At 39.7% G+C, this 23,606-nt stretch overlaps 2 protein-coding genes across 2 annotated transcripts; one reads left to right on the forward strand and one right to left on the reverse strand.

The window, feature by feature from the left end:
• Positions 1-2,204: 2,204 nt before the first annotated feature.
• LOC146621605 (4-hydroxybenzoate polyprenyltransferase, mitochondrial-like) lies at positions 2,205-5,847 on the reverse strand. The gene is made up of 8 exons (XM_085368646.1): positions 5,779-5,847; positions 5,167-5,498; positions 4,241-4,407; positions 3,935-4,056; positions 3,602-3,687; positions 3,364-3,497; positions 2,442-2,630; positions 2,205-2,330 (listed from the first exon to the last, which is right to left on the reverse strand). Exons 2-8 carry the CDS (start codon positions 5,468-5,470, stop codon positions 2,214-2,216), a joined length of 1,119 nt encoding a protein of 372 aa, XP_085224772.1. The 5' UTR covers positions 5,471-5,498; positions 5,779-5,847; the 3' UTR covers positions 2,205-2,213.
• Positions 5,848-8,483: 2,636 nt separating this feature from the next.
• LOC146621606 (zinc finger protein 462-like) lies at positions 8,484-22,176 on the forward strand. Its single transcript, XM_085367479.1, has 10 exons — positions 8,484-8,505; positions 8,591-13,524; positions 13,623-13,888; positions 14,467-14,585; positions 14,943-15,071; positions 15,214-15,457; positions 15,959-16,101; positions 16,205-16,428; positions 18,833-20,060; positions 22,035-22,176. Exons 1-10 carry the CDS (start codon positions 8,496-8,498, stop codon positions 22,169-22,171), a joined length of 7,434 nt encoding a protein of 2,477 aa, XP_085223605.1. The 5' UTR covers positions 8,484-8,495; the 3' UTR covers positions 22,172-22,176.
• Positions 22,177-23,606: the final 1,430 nt, after the last annotated feature.

A 23,606-nucleotide genomic window follows, 5' to 3' on the forward strand; every position in this document is an offset into this window, starting at 1 on the left:
GCTGTGGGCAATGTTATTGTTTACATGAGAGGAATTGCAGAATGGCAGCTATTCAGATTAACAGTATTTTGTCTCTATCTTCAGGTTTTACATGCTTACATATAAACACGCAGTTACTGTCCCTCCATTTAGAAAGGCAGAGGCGTCACGGTGTATTTTACATGTAGTTGTTTTTTTCCTATGTAATATTCAACATTGCTATCAATAAATTTTTCAAAAAAAAAATGCCTCTGTGCCAAATGGGTTTAAAAACATAAACAACTGTGGGATGCTGTTTGTCCGTGATTTAGATGGGGGGGAACAAATCGTGGCAGTATCAGCCTGGTGTTATTTGTATCCCACTGTAACTTTACTGTATAAAGAGCTAACATCTCCAAAATGTCAGGAGTAGTTAGTCATTACAACAAATGTTTGAACTAAAAATCAAGAATGTGGGATACTGTTTGTCCGTGATTTGGAGAGCCCAGCGCTGCTCCCGACGAAGGGAAAACCAATTCTGCAGGGGAGACCTACCTTGGACTTGTGCAGGTGAAACCAAAGGGAAGTTATGCTTCACTGTATTTTCTAGTCTTTGGCATAGAATGAAGTTGGTTTGGAAACATATGCAGCTATGCTTCAGCTCCTGCTTTGCGTTTGTGTGGGCGCCGTGCTAGCAGTGTCCAAGCTTTGTTTTTTCCCCTTTTCATGCCCCCCCCCAGGGGCGGGCCCAACACTTTGGGAAGGTCTGCTGTATGGCATCCTGTCGACCTGGTGTCTTGGACTGGTTTTAAGAATACAGTATTACTCTCACTGGAAGATCAGCGAATGCCTCAATAACGCAGCAGGGTTTGGCTTTTGGGAAGATTCATCTGGGGACTATTTCTCCAAATGGAGCGGACTATCCGATGGGGACTTCTGGACCACTGAGGCATCGATATGCATGTCACAGTTTGCTCGTCGCTGGAACGCCACAACAGCTTCATGGCTGCGTAGACTAGTTTATGCAAGGCACAAACACTTCCCACTGCTCATGTGCTTTGGTTTTTCACTGTGGTGGCACGGTTTACACTTAGGACACTTTGTGGGGTTTTTCACCTGGGCAGCAACAGTGAAAGCAGACCATCATATTCACAGGAACCTTTTCCCAAATATTACACCGACACAGAGAAAAATCTACACTTTTGTAAACTGGATAAACACTCAAATGATTGTTACCTGCATTGTTATAGCGGTAGAATTTAGAAATTCGTCTGGTTTGAGACTTTTATCCAAAACATACATAGGTCTTTTTCCACGTGTTAATATAATCCTGCACTTTATCGTTTTAAACCTCAATTCACTAGAACAGTAGTCAAACAAAGATATATTATTAAAGCAAAAAGAACGTTGACTATGGCTCGTTGATCCCAAGCACACCTGCAAATCTACAACAGAATGGCTAAAAAAAGAAACACATCAAAGTGTTGCAATTGACTGGTTAAAGTCCAGTCCTCAACCTGATTGAATTGCTGTGGTGGGACCTTAAGAAACTTTTGCATAAACAAATGCCTGCAAATATCGAGCTGAAGCAACACTGTAAAGAAGAGTGGGCCGAAATTCCTCTACAACAATGTAAGGAACTGATAAACTCATAGAGAAAATGATTAAGTTATTGCAACTAAACATACCTTCTATATTGGAAGATGTACTTAGTTTTTCACTGGACTGGATGTAAATGAATTCTCTTTAAAATTTGTTTAAAAGTTTTAGAGTACTGAAACATCATGGGTGAGAGCAGTCTCATGTTGCAAAAGCACTAAAAAGAACCAGTAAAGTCTGCAGATCTACATGCCGACTCTCACCAAAGTCCTATAATTAATAACTGGAAGTGGTTTCTGACACATAAGCACAGGTAAAGTGGGTAAATGCTGCCTGGCCAGCATAAAAACAAAGAGCACCAATGTCAACCAGTGACTTATGAAGGATGTCGCGCAAAGACCCAGATATTTATGTGTTTTATGAACCAAAACAAAGTAATGAGGCCACTGGCGTACAGTACATTCATCAGGTAGGAGGAATCATACTGCTCCCTGGTGGTCAAACTTATTGCAGCAATTTCAATTTAGATTTGCTGGCATTTTTGAAAATACATAAGTTGTTAAAAGAGTGCTTCTCATAAAAAACAAAACACACAAATGTAATAAAACATCGTCTCTAATTATATGAAGGCTTGTTCATTTCTTCAGAGTCTGTCTTTATTCTTTCCACAAATTCCCGACAACAATACCTAAAAACAACAACAGTCCAAGGTTTCTGTTTGAAACAAACTTTTTCCAGCAGTCTTCTGGTTTGTTGATGTCTAATGTGTAAATCTACGAGAGAAGAAAATAAATATACTTCAATGGAAAACCTAATCTTAAAACACATGAATCTGTGCATGTTTCTCATTTAAATGTTGTATTAAAGTTGACCATGATCCTCACCTGGTTTGTCAGGTGCATTGCTATACCGGTGAGTACAGCATAGTAAGGGAGAGTCTGTTCAGCATTGACCCCAGCTAATACCAGTCCAGACATCATGGCCACAACGAAGCCACTCAGCCAGGGTTTGGTTTGCTCCTGGAACCTCAGTGCAGTAGATTTGACTCCTACTTTGATGTCATCCTCCTTATCCTATTTATGAAAGACAAAACAACACGAGGTCACAGTCAATCAAGGTCCCTACTGTAACACGGGACACATTAATCTCATGTTCACCTCAAAGAAAAACATCAGTAAACACAGTAAACTGCAATCCCTTAAACTGCATTTCTTAAATATAAAGGAACAGCTACCATGTACTCACAGTTTAAACTGTTTTTAAATTAGTTTCAGTTTCTCGGTTCCTTTCTTCTTAAATTTACAGGTTCTCAACAGTCACTTTATTATGTATACCAGTTCACCTGGGCAAAAATCCCTTATTGATGTCTGAGGTTAGAGGAGAATGGACAGAAAGGAAGCTGATAGGAAGGCAAGGTTAACTCAAATAACCACTCAGAAGAACATCTGCTAAAAAGCATCTCTCAACGCACAACACGATGGGCTACAGCAGCAGAAAAGCACATTGGGGGCTCCTGTCAGGAAATTGAAGCTATCATTTGCAAGCTAAATTGGACAACAGGTGACTGGAAAAACTGCTTTCCTGGTCTGGTGCTGATGACCTTGGTCATGATTTCTGCTGCAACACTTAAATGGCAGTGTCAGAATTTGGCATTAAAAAAAGCATGTTGCCAGGTATCATTGGTTCAGGGTAGTGTTGGTGTATGAGAGCGTTCTTTTACATTTACTGCACTCAGCCTTTGGTTTAAGGAAAGAATTGTGTTTAATAGGAACGAAGTGGTGCGATCTCTCAGGCCCACTACTTTACCTGATGTGCGTATATTGTGTCATATACCAGCGTCCACATCACTCCTGAGAAGTATAGCGGGAGACACACGGACCAATCACAAGAGCCTTTAATAGCGGACCAGCCGAGCAGAGCGCCCCAGTTGAAAGTGAGTCCTAAAGTGAGAGAAGAGAACAAGAGAACAGCTATAGTTCTGGTAATCTGTAAAATATTAACTCTAGACAAAGAACACTACAAGATAACTTTACACAGCACATACCCAACACAAACTGTGGCCAGTAAGTGAACCTCTTCATCAGTGGGTAGGTGATAACAAGAGATAAAGAAGCAGCACCCAGAGCTATACTGTGAGAGCATTTTGAACAATGTGAGGGAAAGACTGCAAAATAACTGGATAAATAATCACTTTTAGTTACACTATGAAAATTAACACACTGTAGTAATATTGTGATCCAGTTCAACTGTTGCACTAATTTTTTTTTCTCATGACTCGGAGGATTTAATCTAACCTATATACCTGTTCCTATTCTTCTATTTATATTTTCCTAATAAAATGTCATTAACGTTCATACATAAAATTGATTCTGAGTACCTGTAATAGTTGAGACACAAAAGAACCCCAAGTGCAAGCGAGAGCTGCCCTCCCAGGAAGACCAGCGCCTGCATTCGAGAAATCTCTCCTGATGCGATTGGTCGAGAGGCTGTGCGGGACACCTGCGCAAAAACACGAACACTTTCAATTTATCAGAGCTGAAAAATAAAGAAACACTTTGAGCAGGGGAGTGACAGTGACACAGGTAAGACTAACGTCTGCTTAGAAATGGAAGTTTAATTTACTTTATTGCAAAAACATGTCCTGTTCTTTGTTTGGAGTCAGCTGTAAGAAAATCTCATTTACTTTTTTGTCGAAGTCTTTGTCCCACATGTCATTGATGGTGCAGCCGGCCCCTCTCATGAGAAGAGCACCTGTACCAAACAGTGTGAGCATGCCCAGATCTGGGAAGCATCCAGGGTTAGCAGCCAGAGCAATGCTCCATGTACAGGGGAGGTACAGCAGCCATGTCCCTACGATTAAAAGGCAATGAATTTCAAGGGAATTAAACAAGGAAGTAAGATAAGAACAGAAACAAAGCCCACAAAGAGATGAATGCGCAGCCAATAGCTACATTAATCTGGTGGCATTTTAAATGTGGTTTGGTTTTAGATGCATCTGTGCAGTGACACTGAAAAAATGCAGGGGCAAGATATTTTAGACTCATTGTCTTACACAGTAATTACATAAGAGTTTTACAGTTTGGTAGGATTCTTTCAAAGAACAATTTTAACAATTATTATCTACATCATGAGTTAGGGCTACATGCTTACAAAGATGCTTCCCTGTTAGTGCCAGTTAATAGCTCTACAAGGTCAAAGATGACGTGCTTATTTTAGCCATTTGTTTTCTGAAGACTGTATTAATGTTATATAGCTTCTTGTTTTGTTCTGTTTTGTTAACATGGTGAAAATGCTGCTAAAAATTGTTCTGGGCTTAAAGAGTGCATGTTTGGAATAAAGTCAAAATTCTGCAATATTCTAGATATCAATATTTTTTTTAAACTGACACAGATAAAAGTCATTGCATAGCAGAAAATGAATGTGTTTAAGCATGTAGACATGGTCATAATGACCTGCTGAAGTTAAACCTGAGCACATGAGCTTGCTTTGTCACAGTAGGAAGGAAAAACTCCCTTTTAACAGGGAGGGACGGCTATCTGTCGCGACTGGTTGGGGTGAGCGAATGAAGACACGACAACCCAACAATGTGATGTTCATATAAGTACAAACCTATAGGTTTGTCCAGCCTCATCAGCCGGAGGTACGGTTGGACGTGTACTGGTGCTGAATTTACTATAGTAGCAGCTGATAAACTGAACCGTCTTCTCCCGTTTTGCTGTGTTTCAAGAAGTCTTATTGATGACCAGACTGCAGATTGGTTCTTAGGCTTTCTCTTCCACACACGGGAGTCTGAGGGGGGCCCATCTCCAGCCTGTATCCCTTCCTTCTGGATGAAGCAGGTAGAAAGACATCGATAACAAGCTCCATGGTGGATCCTTTTCAGAGTGCTCAAAGCTAGCTTGGCTGGGAACATGGTGTCTCTGCACTCATAAAGATCACCCCTGCACACACAGAAGCAGAAAGACACATGCAAACGAAGGTTAAACAAATACATTTGGTACAACAGAAACAGAGATGTGTGAAACTTTTGGCTGAAACAACCTGACTGTTTTAGCTGTTTAGGTAAGACACTGCACACACCTACATGAGACAAGCTGGTGTTACAGTAACAAGGCTAAGCTATCACTGAAAATATAATGAATGCTACCAACACACTTGCTAACTCTAGTGTGATATAACGCCAAAGCAAGCTTACAATGAAGGTTACAATAGAGAATATACCGATTTTAAAAAGACCAAACACTGGACAGATGACAACCACATCAATACTTCCCTGCTGGGTCGTCATTGGTCGTCTCTTCTTTGAGGCTGACAGACAAGTTGGAGGACCAGCGCCTCCAACTGGTGTGGAGTGTGCATCACAATTTCCTTACTGGTTAAATAAAAACCAGGTCTCACACTAACTAGTTTTTATTTTTTATTATGGCAGCTCCATATTCAGCATTCTTTATCCAGTATATCCACTTTGCCTCCTCTGCACATGTACAAACAATCAGTAAGTTGGTTTTATTCGTTTTTGTGGTTTCTTTTGCAATCCTCAATGGGAAATAGCTACAGAGGTCACTTTCTGTCAACCATATGTATGCAATAATATAAATAATATTCAGCTTAATGGAAGCTTTTATATGCCAATAGTTTTTTTAATAGCAGTGTTTTGTTAGTTTATCTAACACTGCTTCACCTAAGGCGTTCTTAACAATTGCCTGTTTCTTTCTTTTTTTGCACTTTTTAAGGAAAAGCACCCATGCTTTTTTGGTTAAAACCATATGTTTGAAAACCTCTTTGAACAAGCCCTGTAAGTCTACTTCACTTATTTTGTTCTTGTTAACATACAAAACAACCATGGAGTAGTAACTGATCGGATCCTAGAAATTTATTTCTGTTCATCTGGACCCAGCGTTTAGTAGAAACATTTTATCACTTATCTATGTGACTTCTTCAGTTTCAGCCGACTGCAGGCTTCACCAACTTTACAAACAATACGGCTGCATAATGACTAAAATAACACCAATAAGCCAGAAGCTTAGTTTCAATAAAAAAAAAATTCAAAGTGAGTAATAAGCTAAATAAGTCCTAAACAGATTTTTAAATTTACTTGTCAAGACAGGGTAGGGCTGTGGAATATGCAACATTATTGCATATGCAAAAAACATGTGACAAATGTAAGCAGCGTTACAACTGAAACCTCACTGCTCTTGCTGAACAGTGCTGCACAGGGCCCTGTTCCAAAGGGCTTCGGAGTTGACGTAAAGCGGCGATGTATGTCGGCAACCTTCCGATTACAAGGCGAACTCCCAACTCTTGAGCCACGATCGCCCCAAAGACTACAATGAGAATAGAAACAGAGCAGTGTGGCTGGTTAAGTGGTGCAGTTGATAATGAGAAACATGCTTTCATTTTGTACTTTTTTAGTATGAGTACTATTCATTGTGAGATGAGGAATGGCTGCATTCACTGCATTATAAGATCGTGAAAGATAAACTCTTAAGCCCCTTCTCGTTTGAGAGATGGTCGTTCCTTTTTTACACAAACGGCCTCCTGCTTAAAGCAGGATATCTGCCTCGAAAGGATTTGCGCATCATGAACATATAAAGAGTGAATTTGAAACATATTGAGCAAAAAATGCTGTGAAGACGTGATATATGACACAAATCTAGATCCTTTATTTTTTTTCCTAGAATGTTTTAGCTTTCATCTTGTTGTAAAAGCCAGACCCTCTGCAAAAGTCTGCAACATCAGTATAAAATTTCTCTGGGATACCAAGGTGATATTGGTAAAACAAAGCTTTTCTTGCTTTCTTTGTGACCTGTGCAGCTCAGCAAGCATCGTCACTGCAAGCACGTGGCCAACTGCCTGCGATAGAAACCGAGCCTGAAAAAAGGATTTCTGTTATAAGTTTTTAATAACAATAGCGCCCATTTATTTAAATATGCGGTGCTATATAACACTTACAGTATGGAGGATTTGTTAATACCCTTCACTGGACATTATAATACCTATATCGCCGGCCATAGAAACAGAAAACAACACCATCACAAACACAGAAAAGACTTTTAAAAGGGGGGCTTGGCGTTAAAGCATGAAATCTACGCACTTCCGGTTACTGTTTCCCCAGATTTCACAATGAACTAAGCGTGGAAGTAAAAAAAAAAACAACAACAAAAAACTCCATACGTTTTCGTGAATATTAACAAACACACATTTTTTTTAAATCAAATTGATAAAATTAAAAAAAATACAATTAAGAAATCCTAGTTCGTATTAAACCAAAATATCCTGTCGTTATATCGAATCTCGTGTAACTGCTGGAAAAAAACATTATAACTGATATTTTAATTACTTACACAGCGGAGGTAGTTTTCAGGTAGTTTTATTTTGAAGGGTTGGTGAATTCTACGGAAGTGAAGATGTTTTGTTGCGGTGGCGGAAGCACAGGCCAGGGAGAGTCACACTCGCGGGAAAAATGGCGGAAACGTGTTCCGTGTTCATGCGACTTCCAGCAGCGGTTCAAAACGGTGCCTCCTAAGCCTTGTCCTGTTTTTGTGTGCATGCGTGAGTAAAAACCTTGCGTGCATCGCGCACTTTAGCGAGTTGCACATTTCGGCATTTTGTTAAAATAGGTAGGATCTGTTTATTCGGTTGACTCGTTTTACGTCTCCTTCCTGTTGAATATGCTACACTGAAAGTTAAATAGAGGTGTTGAGTTCTTTGTGCTGCCATATTTAAAGATAATATTAGCAAAGCGTACAATCTCGCTCTCTCGCTCTCTTTTTTAAGTATTCACTTGTGTGTTTAACTTAATAACGGATAACGAAGTAGTGTCGGATTATGTTGTGCTGCTTCTGTGCCTTGAGAAAAATAATACCGTAATCTGTTTTTTCAGTTGTCTAGGTGTGTCACTTAATGTGTAAGGCTGTGGGTTAAAAGAGGCATGCAAGATGGAAAACGGTATGTATCACAGAGGTATGCAACGTCTTTGTGAATAGATACTGACCTATGCTGATCTATACTGGTCTGTTGCCTGCCCCCTCAGATACAGTGGAGTGCTCCACCTCTGGCCACATCAAGCAAGTCATCAGCCAAGCAGTCACTGAAGAATCCCAAGTTAAGGCTTTCCATTGTAGTCACTGTGTGCTGGTCTTCAAATCGAAGGTGTACCTTTTTGAACACCTCAACAAGGTGCATGGCCTCAATACAGAAATTTCTCTCAGAGAGGCTGGTTTATGCCCTGGGACTGACAAAGCCAACACAGAGAACAGCAGCAGCAGTTCAGGAGATAATTTTAAATGCCAGAGGTGTGATTTTAAAGCTTGTAGTTGGGATGGTTTAAGTGAACACGAGGAACTGTGTCACAAAACTTCAGAAAATCCTAACGTGTCAGGAGGTGTCATCATTTCAGAAAACCTCGACAGCACTTTAAGTGTCATTTCAGCAAACCAGAACAATGAAGCTGCAGGAACATCGGAAGATCCATCAGTTCTTTCAGATATTTCTACCTCAGAAGGGAAATGCACGTTAAAGGACCTGAAAACCTACAAGAGGCCATTGCAAACCATTACAAAGTACTTCTCAGTGTCATCTGAATCAAATGCAATGACTGCTGAAAAATTAGCTGATGGAACCAAAGGAACTATCATTTTGCAGGAATCTCCTTCAAGCTCCTGTCCAAACAGTAGTGGTGTGTTCAAAGTCACAGCAAAGTCTGTGATAGATATCACAGGAAGTAAGTCGTACCATTTTTTGCACACTGACTTGACTACTGATTTGACACCATCTAAAACTCCGGAACAATTCAGAAAAGAAACTGTTCCTGACAGTGCTGTGAAGAGATCCAGTGGTAAAAGTTTAAAAAGTCATCCTGTCAAAAAAGCCAAGTTGGATAACGAAGAGATGCTCACGGAAAAAGAAAATGAAAGACAGCAGTCATCCAGCAGCAACGAGTTTTCATTTGAAGTCAGCGAAGATGAAGACGAGGCAGACGTGGCAAAAGTGTATTCTTGTAAACATTGTGACTACAGTGACGTGGGCATCAGGCGAATTTCTGCCCATTATCAAAGTGACCACCCTTATATCAGATACAATTCTGTCTACATTCAGGACGCAAGTGATCACAGTGCCACCTTTCGTTGCTTGGAGTGTCCAGTTGAGTTTTTAAGCACAGCTGACCTCAAGAGGCACTACTTGGAAAATCATCCAGATGCCCCAGATGTATTTGCCATGAAATCATGTGGCCTCAGTTTGGTTTTCAAATGCTTTCTTTGTAAATTTACTACCAATCTATTGAAGTCTTTGAAAGAACATTACAAGGCAAAGCATGCAACATATGAAGTGGAGAATTCCTTATTGTTCTGCAGATATTCAATGTCTGAATCCCAAAAGGAATCGTCTCAGCTGAGTTTAGAAAAATCAGATGGAATTTCTCCTGAGCGTGCCCACACATCCCAAAATTCTTCTTCTAAAAGAGCAGACATGGCCTTGTATAAATGCCAGAAATGCATGTTTAGTCACAGGTCAGTTGTTGCTATGCATGTTCACTACCAAAAAAGCCACCCAGATGAAGTAATCACATTAGATAAAATCAAACAGTCAGCTTGTCCCACATCACATGCAGCATCAGAGATGACATCTGAGAAGTGTTCAGATTCTGTGATTGTAGTAGATCATTCAGAGACCACACCAGAAGCCTGTAAGAATCGTTCAGAATCTTCCCAAACCACGAAAGGGGAATCTTCGAAGTTTCCAACAAAATCCAGTAATGAAATTACTACTGGACTGGACATTTCCTCATCCAGTTTACCAAATGAAACATTTTACTGCCAGTTCTGCAGTTACACAAGTACCAAGGTTAAGAGTATCCTTGGTCATCACAATGCAAAACATTCTATGGATGCACCAATAGGTACTGATGATGTCCTATGGTATAGTGCTGAGATGCAGAAACGTCAGAGTGAATCTAAGATGTCAAAAAGTCCTTCATCTTCCCAATTTAATACTAGTAAACAAGTGAAGATGTGTAGGGAAAAAGAAGATCTGTATAAGGAGGATTACACAGCAGATGCCTCCGAAACAGGAGAGAGACAGAACAAGTCCTACGCATGTCCAGAAAACTTGTTTTATTGCCACAAATGCAACTTCGGAAATCCGTCTGTAAAAGGAGTAATTAACCATCAGGCCAAGGTTCATCGAAAGTGTAATTCCAGCACTAAGTGTGTTCTTGAATATACAGCTTTAATCCATGATGAAATCAGGAAAGCAAATGCAAAGGATTCCTCTTCTTCCCATCTACCTCTTCCTATAATAAATGAAGGCGAAGAAAAAGCTTTTTTTTGCCACTTTTGTAACTACAGGCATAGTACTTTGGATCAGGTAATGCGCCATTACAGCAAAACACATCATGGATTTAAGGCGAAGCCTTCAGAAATCCTTCTGCATACATCTAAGATCCACGATCAGGCACAGAAATCTCTTCTAACATCCGCTCAAAATGAAGAAGCTGCTCAGGAAATCCTCAAGATGAAAATGAAAAAGAAAAAAACAAAGAAGCATTCAAAATCTTTGGTCATTTCAGCAACACCCTCAGTGACAACCCCCCACACAAAGAGGTCCCTGAACTGTTACTCATGCGCATACAAAACTGACGTGATATATGCTCTGAAGACGCATTTAAGGAAAATTCACAAAGTAAAGCGTACAGTCACAGATATTTTAAGATATTATTTTAGACAAGGATCATTAGAGCGCGGCTATTATTGTGAATTCTGTGTTTTCAGACATGAAAAAGCTGCAGCAGTTTATGAGCACTACCAGGAACGCCACCTAGGACGTGTCCCCTGCGTTGAGTATGTAAGTTCTCGGTTATATGCTGGTCCTGGAATGGTCCATTGTAAAAAGAAGAAGCCTGATCTAGAGCAGAGTGGAGGCAGTGGCACTGAAAACAGATTGCTATCCCAAAGATCCGGACAAAATAAAGCTGGTTTGTCTTGCAAAAGATGCTCTTTTAAATCTAACTCTTTGTCAGATCTGGCACACCATTACCGAATGGTTCATCCTTTGAGTGCAAAACTTTCCAAGAAAACAAACGCAAGCTGGCGGGTGCAGGACCAAAGTGACAGACCTGGCTCATTTGACTCCTACCAGTTTGGTAAATCACAGGATGAAGCAAAGGCGTCCTCCACAGTGTTCAAGTGCCTTTACTGCTCTGCAAATTTTAATAGCAAACACGGTCTCCATATTCACTGTGGAATGAAACACCCGGAAGTTGTAATCAAAAAATTTGAACAAGAACAAAAACCAAAAAAGCAGCTCCAAAAACGTCTGCATGTCTTTAAGTGTCCGTATTGTACCTACGTCAATACCGTTTATCAGGGTGTTCTCACTCACTGCCAGATGAAGCATCCCAACCTCCCATCCAGGGCCGATAGTCTCCATGTGGATATGGTGTATGTTGAAAATTTGGACGAAACCCGGAAAAGCAGTCCTCCTGGTGAGACTTTGAAACTTTGTGGGCACATGTGTAAAACCTGTCCCCAAATCTGCGCAACGCTGGAGAAACTGAACAAACACTGCGAGCGAGACCACAAGAAGACTGGTGCAAGCACAGCACAAAGCACGGCCAAACCTGCTCCTAAGCCATTAGTTAAAAGTAAAATACTTCTATCTAAAGCCTACAGTACACATGGATCTGTATCAAAGACTTCAGTTTTAAGCAAGAAAATCTATGCCGTGATCAACTGCCAGCACTGTTCTTACACATGCACCACCAAACTTGCTCTTGGTCGCCATTTGCTTGCTAACCACAAGCATACTATTTCAAAGGACTGCGTATACAAATGTGTGCTGTGTTCTAAAGTTTACTTCAGGAAAAAGCATCTTGGAGGCCACTATGCAGTGACGCATGGAAAGGAGGCTTATTTAAAATACTACGTGCCCATATACAAACAGCCTCTCAAGAAGACAGCGCCATCGCCGTTTGAAGACCCATCAACTCAGCAACAAGAAAAAGCCTCTGAGACATTTAAGTCTAGCATAACAGCAGAAGAAAGCCTCTTGATCTACAAGTGTCCAAACTGTCCATATGTGAATGCTAGCTACCACGGGACCCTCACTCACTGTCAAATGAAGCATCCAGCAATTGTAGTCCGGGCAGATGAACTTGAGACAGGTGAAGTCTTTGTATCAAACATGGTCAATTGTACTTTAGGAAAAGGTTCTAATGAAAGAGGGTACTTGTGTAAAAAATGTTCACAAATCCATGGATCACTGACAAAACTCAATGCTCACTGTAAGAGGGTTCATCATGACACAGAAGTGTATGAGCACACAGACACTGAAAGCCAGCCGGTTCACACATCTCAGGGCTCAGCATGGGAGGATGCCTCTGTGAAAAACAAAACTTCGAGAGAAGTAAGCATTGCGGAAAGTAGACAGGCTCCACAAACGGAAACTCCTGAGGCATCCCCATCAACTTTGCTGTCCGGCCTCCGCAGCAACAAACAGTTGTACAAGTGCCAGATGTGCACCTATAAAGGACTGTATCGAAAATACCTCCAGTGCCACTACAAAAATACTCACAAATTGGATGCAGTCAGTATTTACAAACTTCTTGAGAAATATAATAAGCGTAAATGGAACTTTCCCAGCAACATACTTAAATCAGGCAACAGCACAAAGGTTAAATGTTTGAAATGTCCAGAATTAACATTCAAGTCGTCGCAGCTGCTCATTGACCACTATAGTACTTTTCACCGCTCAGAGTGGAAATTGGACTTTACTGTGTTGTCACTAGGATCGACGAAAAAGAAAACCACAGGGGTTTACAAATGTGACCACTGCAACACACAATTAAATGGGATTAGAAAGTTGTGTTATCACATGGATCGCCACAGAGCAAGGATGCTAGAGAAGGCCAAGGCTGCGCAGAGAAAGGAGTCGCTTATTAGCACAACACTAGAGCAAGAATCCAGTGAGGTAAGTTGACGCTGTAATTCCTGTCTACGCTCTTTGTCTTCTGATCTACTCGTGTTATTTGACCATTGCTGTGATTTTTTTTTTTTTTTTTTTTCCAGCCCTGCAGGCAAGATGAAACGACCACATTGGAAACTGTGAACGAGGTTAATCGTTGGAACGGGACACCAGTACAGAGCGCCGCTACATCAGAACTCTCTGATGTACAGCAGCCAGAACTAGAATCGAATGGAGACAAACACACGTGTAGACAGTGCGGCCGGATGTTTATGTCATTGAAAGGCTTGCATTCACATGAGCACAGCCACGCAGCCCTGGCAGCCATCAAGAAATTGGACAATAGCTCCACATCTGGATTAAAACACAAGTAAGAACTTTGGGCTTTTTTTATTGTTAAAAACTAAACTAAAAAAAACGTATTAATAATGCTATTAAAGCAGTCACCCCATTTTGCCACGCTTTTTTTTTTTTTGTGGGCTCACTTAAAAAGTAACATAGCCAAATGGAAATTTTAGCAGTTGGTCTTGTTTAGTCTGAAAAAGTACAGTGCCTATCTGGGTATTGGAAAACCTTTGCAGAAAAGCTTCTTTATCTCAACATTTTCACTTCCTGGTTAAATAAAAAGTTAGACTCCCCTTTCCCGCTTTCCTCAATTCCACCTCTATCCACTCCTGTATAACTTTAAACTGCACAAGAAGACCGTTTCCTCATAAATCGAAACAATGGCTTTCTGACAAGAGAACCAAAGTCAAGAAATTATACCTCCTTTACAGATTTTAGGAGTTACTTCATCTACTCTCTGTTTGACTAATGTATCTTTCGCAGGCTTGTTGAAATTGAATTTTGATTGCTTTGTTCGTTAAAGCAAGTCCCAAACACCCCAAGCTGTATTTTTTGTGAGAGTTGAATGATTGTGAACCTTTTTTTTTCTTTTTACCTCACCAGCATTAGCAAATATCTCATCCACAAATCTGGAACTCTGAGACCTTTTCTGTGTAGTTGCTGTACCTATCGGACAACAGTCTTTGGCCTCTGGAGGAGTCATTTTATGAAAAAGCATAATGGTAAGAACTCATTTGTAAGATCACCAGTGGTATCTTATGAGCATTAAGTGTCAAATGCATTGACTTTGATCTGCGAACATTGATTTCAAAATCACCAGAATTTTTAAAATTAGTCTTTTGTTGTAGATTATTAGCATAAGTTTTCTGTATGCTGGATTTGGTCAAGTTAATATGAGTTGTCGCAGGTGCATTTTATATTAGAAGCTGACTTTAACTGTTCAGACTGGGATGGTTTTGGCTTAGTTTTAAAGACAGCCACATCTTTCACAAGAAGGGGTTTGAGAGATTTCGTGTGGCTTTATGTCTGCGTTTATGTCTTTCCTTTTTCATTTGGTTATTCTTTTGCTGAATGCTTAGATCTCATCATGGCTGCAGCTGAGACTGAAGACAAAGATGAGAGTGAAGAGAGGTTTAAGGAGTCCTCTAATTCATCAGAGAAAATGAACAGCTTGCCTGAAATTGATGAGCGACCTGAACTGATTAAAGGCAAGTCATATCTCATGTTTTTTTTTGTGTGTGTGTGCGTTTGTTTGTTTGTTTTTTAAACTTGGTCTTGGTTTTCATAAAACAAACAGTTTTTGGTTTTGTAGCAGTACTAACAGACTGTGGGTCCTTGAAACTTTGACAGGATCTCTGTACTTGGAGCCCCCAGATGTGCGGCGCCAGTTAAACCACTACACCATGATGGCACAGAGCAGCATCAAATCTAAAGTGAACGTGCAACTTTCAAAATTACCTGAGAACAGCGTGCTTCACTGTGAGTTCTGCAATTTCAGCACTGGACACCTGTCTAGTATCCGGCGGCACTACCTAAATCGGCATGGAAAGAAAATCCTCAGATGTAAAGACTGCAACTTTTTCACAGGTTTAAGGTAAGGTGCTGCAAGAGTTTGTATTTTGCTGTGTACAAAAGATTTTTGGCCTTTTTTTTTTTTCTTTAATAAAATTTAGTGTGTTACTAAAAATCTGCAAATTGTAATTAATACTTTTAATTCTGCATCATCACAGATGTGCAGGATCTGACTAGTTTCTATAGTCAGGTGACATAATGCATTCCTGGTTTGCCTCAAGCAGGAGACACAAATCCCTTTGGGGTGGCATCGGGAAGAGAACCTGGCATAAAAGTGTGCTAAATCAAACATGCCGCGCTATCTGCTGTTTGAACCCTTTTTGAAGAAGAAGCTTGTTTTATTCAAATTTAGACATTGTTGTCAATTATTTTAGATGTATGGAAATAACTTGGATGAGTGTTATGAGGTATTTGACTTGACAGACATCTTGAATTTGTCATTTCTACTCATTACTCAACACGAGTTGTCACCAAACACCGACAGATTTGCAATGTTATCACTGATTTCTCCTGTTGTCATTAGGAAAACTCTGGAAATGCACATGGAGACGGGTCACTCTACCTGCCAGTCAAAGCCTACTCATCAGAAGGACCTCTGCTGCCCTTTCTGTCTGTACCAAACTAAGAACAAGAACAACATGATTGATCACATTGTCTTGCATCGTGGTATGTTGGAGCATTTGCAGGATTTGTAGGAACGTGTTCTGCTTTCCGATACCTGACGCTGTCACACAAGCATTCCCTTTTTTCCTTTTTTTTTTCTTTACAGAGGAACGTGTAGTGCCAATAGAGGTTCGTCGCCCCAAACTGTCACGTTACCTTCAAGGCATCATCTTTCGCTGTCACAAATGTACTTTCACCAGTGGCAGCCCAGAAAACCTGCATTTGCACATGATGAGGCACGATGACATCAAACCCTACAAGTGTCGGCTGTGCTATTTCGACTGCACCCGGCTGAGTGATTTGGAGGCACACCTGAGCGATAAGCATCAGGTCAGGATTTCTCTAAAGCCTTCTGTGCATCCTTGGAATTCCTTTGGGTCAAAAAACGTTGTTTCTTTAACTGATGGGCTGACAGTGCTCTTGTTCTACACACTGCTGTCATAACCATGAAGATTTAGAAAATCAAGAGAAAATGAAGTTGAATGAAGAATGAAGTTATTTAAGCCTATAAAAAACGTAAGCAGCAATTAGATGTCAGACGTCAACATGTCTGATATTTGAAGGGAGTAGCCAACGAAAGAGAGTGGGAGCATACATCCTAAAAATATGAATAGATATAAAAATGAACATAAAGAATTCATCAGAATGACATTTTTAAATGTCAACCATGTATCTTGTTTAGTAGCACTGCATCACTTTCACAAGCTACATATAGACAGTGGACTTACTTTTGCAAAAGAATGGTTTTATTCACATATCACATTCGCTACGGAGACATTGGCACTGGGCCATTTGATTCCTTTAGTCTGAATGTTTTTGTAGTTCAAAAACTTTGCCACAAATCGGTTTAATATTGATTAAGGTTGTGTCTGTGAAGGTTCTCAGTCATCCAGGTCATTGTAGTCTAAGGAGCTTGGAAAGAAAAGCGTCTGGACTTCTTTGAGTTGCTTGAAGAGCCAACCTTTACATGGAGGAAGTGGAAAGAAAGGCTCTTGGCTCTTTTAAAGGGAGAGTACCCAGCCATTGGTACAGATATGTAGATGGCACCTGGGTCAAAATCAAAAGACAAGAAGTGGAATCCTTATATCCTAGAAGTGGAATCCTATAAAGTCAGCAAAGATGCACAGAAAAGAAGATCAGACACCAGCGAGGGAGGATAAGAAAGACAGACGCAACAACATTGTCATCCCCTATGTAGCCGGTGTATCAGAGAAACTCAAGGTTCTCTCCAAGCACGACATCCCAGTGTACTTCAGACCCAGCAACACACTCAGACAGAAACTGGTTCACCCGAAAGACAAAACTCCTAAACACAAACTTAACAACGTGATGTATGCTGTACAGTGCAGCGAGGAATGCCCAGACCTCTACATCGGCGAGACCAAACAGCCACTTCACAAGCGCATAACACAACATAGAAGAGCCACCTCCACTGTACAAGACTCAGCAGTTCATCTGCATCTAAAGGACAAAGGTCACTCTTTCGAGGATGCCAACGTTCACATTTTGGACAGAGAATACAGATGGTTTGAAAGAGGAGTGAAAGAAGCCATTTACGTCCACTGTGAGCGAGCATCTTTGAACAGAGGCGGTGGTTTATGACACCAACTGTCTGCCATCTATAATCCAGTTTTGAGATCCCTTCCCAGATGCCTTAACGCCCACTCACATCCTGGGCCATCTGACCTCAGGAAATCACATGATAGGGTGGGGCCAGGCTTCACAATGAGCTCACCCGAAACCCTGGCTGATTGTGACCCACACCCGCTTTTACACCTTGGCTCATATGATTAGGTAGAGGATCATCAGGGGGTCCTTTGTCCCTCTGTGGGGGGAAACTCCCACTGGGTTTAAATCTGGGACTCTCCACCATTTGACCCTTAGAACTGAAGAAGCTTCTCGGATGAGAGGTGAAACGTCTTCAAGCAACTCAAAGAAGTCCAGACGCTTTTCTTTGCAAGCTCCTTAGATTGATTAAGGTTGCACCTAATGGAGTGATGCAGTGCATATCCTACCCCAATTCCTTGGCTATTGAAAAGTGCTACATTTACGGGGATTAAACCATAGGTAATGTCAAAGATGGACATGGACAACTACTGTGACATTATCCGTTGGTTTCTGAAATTGTGTTTTGATACCCCAAGATTAGCATTTTCACCACAACCATCTTAGTTTCAAAGAATAAGATGTGGTGAGAAGGAGAGGGACTGACTGTGAAACTGCTATCTCTATGCAGTAAGCAGACAAAAGATAATCCAACATTTTTAAGCAATTTAAACATGATTTGCAAAATAGTTGTAATAATGTTTTACCACCCTGGGGCACCTCTGTCAGTGCGCCCCAGGGTGGCTGTGGCTACAATGTAGCTTGCCATCACCAGTGTGTGAATGTGTGTGTGAATGGGTGGATGACTGGATATGTAAAGCGCTTTGGAGTCCTTAGGGACTAGAAAAGAGCTATACAAATACAGGCCATTTACCATTTTTTTTTATTCAGTATGCCTCCAAAATCAGGGACTAAGCCCATAAACTCACCACGAAAGTGTTTACCATGTCATGTCTGGCTTCCCATAAACTATAGGACTGGGAGTCTTATCTCAACCCCATAACTCCAAGTGTATTATATTGGATAAATGAGTTTTTGAGGCTTCTACATCATCAGGGCCCCACCCTCACCCCAATATAATGTGATGGAAAAGTGTATCATAATTTGGACCTTGATTCTGTCTATGCAGGTCGTGAGGAATCATGAACTCGTGGGTCAGGTGAGCCTTGATCAGCTGGAGGCAAGCGTTGGTAATGTGCCAGTAACAAAAGAGGAACAGTTGTCTAACATGGACCAGCTCGATGAGGACAGAGAAGATGTAGAAATGGAGGACCTTTTTGCAGACTGTGATGAGGTTCCACAAGCTGAGAACCTGGAAGAAAACTATACCACAGAGAAAAGTGCACTCCAGATCAGGGAATGCCAGGAAACCAACGGAGAAAGTCCTGGCCAGACTTCCGAATCAGGCATTCAACGTGAAAATGCAAAACCAAACTCTACTGTCCAACAAGAGCTGCAAAAACAAGCGGAGCTTGTGCTGCTAGAGACTGCAAGAGAACAGGAGACAGGAAATGTGGAACAAAGTGTAAGAGAAGTGAAAATTACAGATACCCCATGTGAGGATTACGGCAATCCAGAGGAAGAGAGGCAGACATATGAAAACCAAGCCCAACCCGAATTCACAGAATCTGGAGACAAACAACAAATGGAGACAGGAAATGATTTCAAAGTGGATGAAGAAACACCAGCTCAAAAGCAAGACGTTAAAGCACTTGAGCATAAAACACTGAACATTGAGGCAAAGGTAGAAGATGACATACTGCGTCATATCTTACAGTTGGCCAATGATGACAGCAAGATGCATAACAAGGCAGATGAGGGTAAAACGGTCAAGATGGAGAAGGGCACTGAGGCAAGTGATGCAAGTGATATCCCATTAGCTGAAGAGAGCAACTTCCCTTTGTTCCAGAATCCAAAGAGTCAAGTTGGTATAGAGGCAAATTCAGCCTTAACAAAGCTAAATGTTGCACATGTAAATAACACGAGGACAAAGGAGAGTTTAAAAATTGAAAGACATATGTTAACCCTCCCGCCCACTTGTGCACGACTTAAGATGATCACCGGCGATATTTTAGGTGTCTCATTTACAAAATTAAAGCGGGAAGAAGTGCACACTCAGCAAAGCAGTGAACAGGAACCTAAACCTTGCACAGAAATACCAGTACTTGAGAAAGAATGTCTGAAGAAGGAAGTGCACTCTCCTGAATGCTTCAAGGAGGAAGAAGAGAACGGTCCTTTCGAGCAGAAGCAGAACCAAGAATCTGAGATGCTCACAGAAGACGAGGAACGACACCAAGATCAGGCGCCTGGTGACCACAACGGGATGAAGGATGATGATTGTCTGCAAGAGCCTGAAGGTAAAAAGAAATTATGAGTGAATTAAAATATTAGTTTTTGTGCATTTTTGTAAGCAAAACACATATTTTAAGTACACTTAAAAGTACACTCTTAAGTACACTTTAACACTTGTTTAAAGTACAGAAAAAGAGATGGTAAATGCAGATATTGGGCAACATCAATGATAGAGTTATGAAAATAAAAGTGCTCCCTCTTTGAATTGTAAGGTTTTATGTGTCAGGACTTTAGATAAGTACAATTAAAGATGAACTATTATGTCATTAATAATTTAACAAAAAATGAGCCAAAATGCAGAAGCAGTGTGGAAAAACTAAAAAAGCCATCTTTGCTGCGTCTATAGGATGTAAGAAGGTAAGTAACAGCCAGATGCTACAATCATCAGCAAGTATGGTGACCTCTATGAAAACAAATTGTCTGGCAGTTCATTGATCTGATTCACATGTGTGATAAAACAATGCACAAGGCGAAGATGCTCAGACAAACCAAAGAAATATATGTAGAAGAGCTACATCTGAGACTCTAAAGCAGGGGTGTCAAGCTCAGATACACAGTGGGCCAAAATTCAAAACTGGAACAAAGTCGCGGGCTAACGTTAATATTTATTGAAATATATTTATTCCTCCAGATCAAATCAAATTCAAATTCAAATTTTATTTGTCACGTACACAGTCATACACAGTACGATATGTAGTGAAATGCTTGGACAACTGCTCGTGACCTAAAGAGAACAAAAAAGGAAAAGGCTATGAATAAGATAGGAAATAAATATGAAAAATTAAAAAGGGTAAATTTAACTAGGAAGGAATAAAATATAAATTAAGGTTAAAAATGAAATAACTGTACAACACAAATTAGAATGAAGGGTAAATTTAACTGGGAAGAATAAGATAAAGATAAATATATAAATTAAAGTTGAAAATAAAATAACTGTACAACAAAATACACAATACACAATATTGTGTATTGTGATATAAGAATGAATCTTTTCTTATGGACTCAAACACGTTTTGCTGAAAAACTGAATATGGAACAAACAAAGCTTAATACTAAACAATATATATATTAGCTGTATAATACCAGTAGGCCATCTTTGATAGTCATTTGGTATGGCTTCGTGGCCCAAATGTAATTAGGCTGTGGGCCAAATTTGGCCCGCGGGCCAGAGTTTGACACCTATGCTCTAAAGGGTTAAATAGCGATGTCTAGCAATACTGCAAAGCATCACATTTGGAGAAAACCAAACAGGATAACAGCACAAGCACCTTGCAGCACCTGTCAAGCAGGGTGGTGGAGGGGCGATGATTTAGGCTCGTTTCCAATCCACAGGACTGGCTGTGCTTAAATGAATGCCTGAAAACCTCAAACTGAACTGAAGCAATGTTGTAAAGACTGATAAAGTCATACAGACGATGAATGCTGTTAAGAATGGTTCTAGAAGATACTGAATATAAGGTGTACTTACTTTTTCACACACTGCTTCTGCATTTTGGCTGAGTTTCTGTTAAATAAATGTAATATTAGTAATACATATAGTGTATTACATATATACAGTGTTGTTATATTTTCTTATTATGTGCTGATATGTAAATCCTTAGAGTTGAAACAGGGTGTACTTTCTTTTTCACATGACTGTATCTTAGTGCATTCCTAATATTAATTTGAAAAATTAAATGAAAAAAAACAGGACTGTGTGTGATTACAGACAAATCTGATGATAAAAAGTGATTCAAAAGGAGATGATCTATGTGTGTGATCATTGTTTATTTAGTCGTTCAAGCAAAAAATATGAGAACTTCTCGGGTTTTTCTTAAGTTCTAATGGTAATTTTTTACTCTTTTTCTGAGCTTTTATCTACTTTTTTGTGATAACTAACTGTAGGTAAGTATTGGGTTGTGAACATAAATAGATTTTGAGGAATCTTCGGTATGGGATAATTACGTTGTTGATTTGTTTTGTTTTGTCCCCTCCCTCAGATACAACAACAAAAGAACCTGCTGAAGTCCTGTGCTCCTCGGTTACAGAGCAGAAACGATTTACTTGTGAGTTCTGTGGAAGAAATTTGGTGAACAGCTCTGAACTGAAGCGTCACGTCATGCGGCATGGAATCTAACAGTCTTTTCCACGTTTTTTTTATTTGGGTTTCCATTTTATGGAAAGTTCCTTCCAGTGTTGTGTTGAGTTACGCATTTTAGATTTTGTTATTCTCATATCTTATCTAACTGTACGTTTACATATTTACGTTTCCTTTTTTGTGCATTTTTAAACTTCTTCCTATAAAATGCTTTTATGGTAAAGCTGTTAAACATAGATGTGATTCAGTAAATAAAACTTTGAACCAATATGGTGAATGTATTATGTGTGACACACTGTATTTAAAATCTTTAGAATTTTTTTTGTATTTTTTTTTAAACACTAATGGATAATGGCCGTGATCAACTGTCATCAAGAGTTCATTTTTATTCCTGTAGTTTGTGCAGGGAGGTATTATTTACGAGAAGTTATTACTGTAAAATCTGCAGAAACCTCTACACTGTGAACTAATTTTACATGAAAACGTTTACATAGAGTTAAATACCACAAACTGAACCAACTTCCATAACAGAAAGTTCATTAAATGCTGCCTTCAGGTGTTGTTTGGTATTTCAACACACTTTTATTGTGTATTTTGTACTGAAAAGGAAAATAGTTGACAGTAAAATATCAGTATTTAGTTTGGTATTCCATGTTAACAATTTTTATTTTTTTTATTTTATTTTTTTTAATACTTCAATTTGTTTTGAATTTAAAGTGTGTTTGCAGCACCTGATATTTATTTTCCTCCTAGCTTAGAGTGGCGCCTTCTATGAAAGTGGTGAATTTAAACATTTTTAGTTAATTTTACCATTACAGTAGATGTCACTGGTGTCAGAAAAGGCAGTACATCTGAAGATACAGACTTGTGCACAATAGGTCATAAATGATTAATAAATGGTCCATTTTTTTTCAATTTCTTGAACAACAGCAAAAAACGGACGCAGGCTGGACCAAGAACTAATCAGGGACATTTACAGAAGACTGAAACACAGTTCAAGTTTAAAAAGTTAATGTGTTATGAGACCACGTGTGTTCATATCCTTGTATTATAAAACATGGATGCTTTGTATTAAAAGTGTTGCCCTGTAGCAAAAATCAAATAGTGCATTAAGAAAATATAATCTGGTTACAACAATAAATGTTTGATCTCAAATGTCTTGATGTAAAGAGCAATGTGCGCATTAGCTAAATAATACTGTGCAAATGGCTTACCCACCCCTATTTTTTTTTTTTTAAATTTTGATGTGGATCTAGGAAATGGGTGTAGCAAATTATAAAAATGTGAAAATAGAAATACAGTATACTGAGAAAAAAGTCTGGACATTTCTGATGAGCCTGAAATTCAATACTTGGTATGGCCACCTTTTTTCATCAACACAAACTGAACTCTCTTAACCTAGCCTTGTTCCCTTGAGTGCTTCTCTTGTAATTCTTTGGATGTTTGTTGACTTTGGTTTTGTTCTCTGTCAATA

Source organism: Diplotaxodon limnothrissa, linkage group LG12 (assembly GCF_057381915.1).
Source record: "Diplotaxodon limnothrissa isolate DT_005_m linkage group LG12, D_limnothrissa_male_GT1.1, whole genome shotgun sequence".
Lineage (NCBI taxonomy): Eukaryota > Metazoa > Chordata > Actinopteri > Cichliformes > Cichlidae > Diplotaxodon > Diplotaxodon limnothrissa.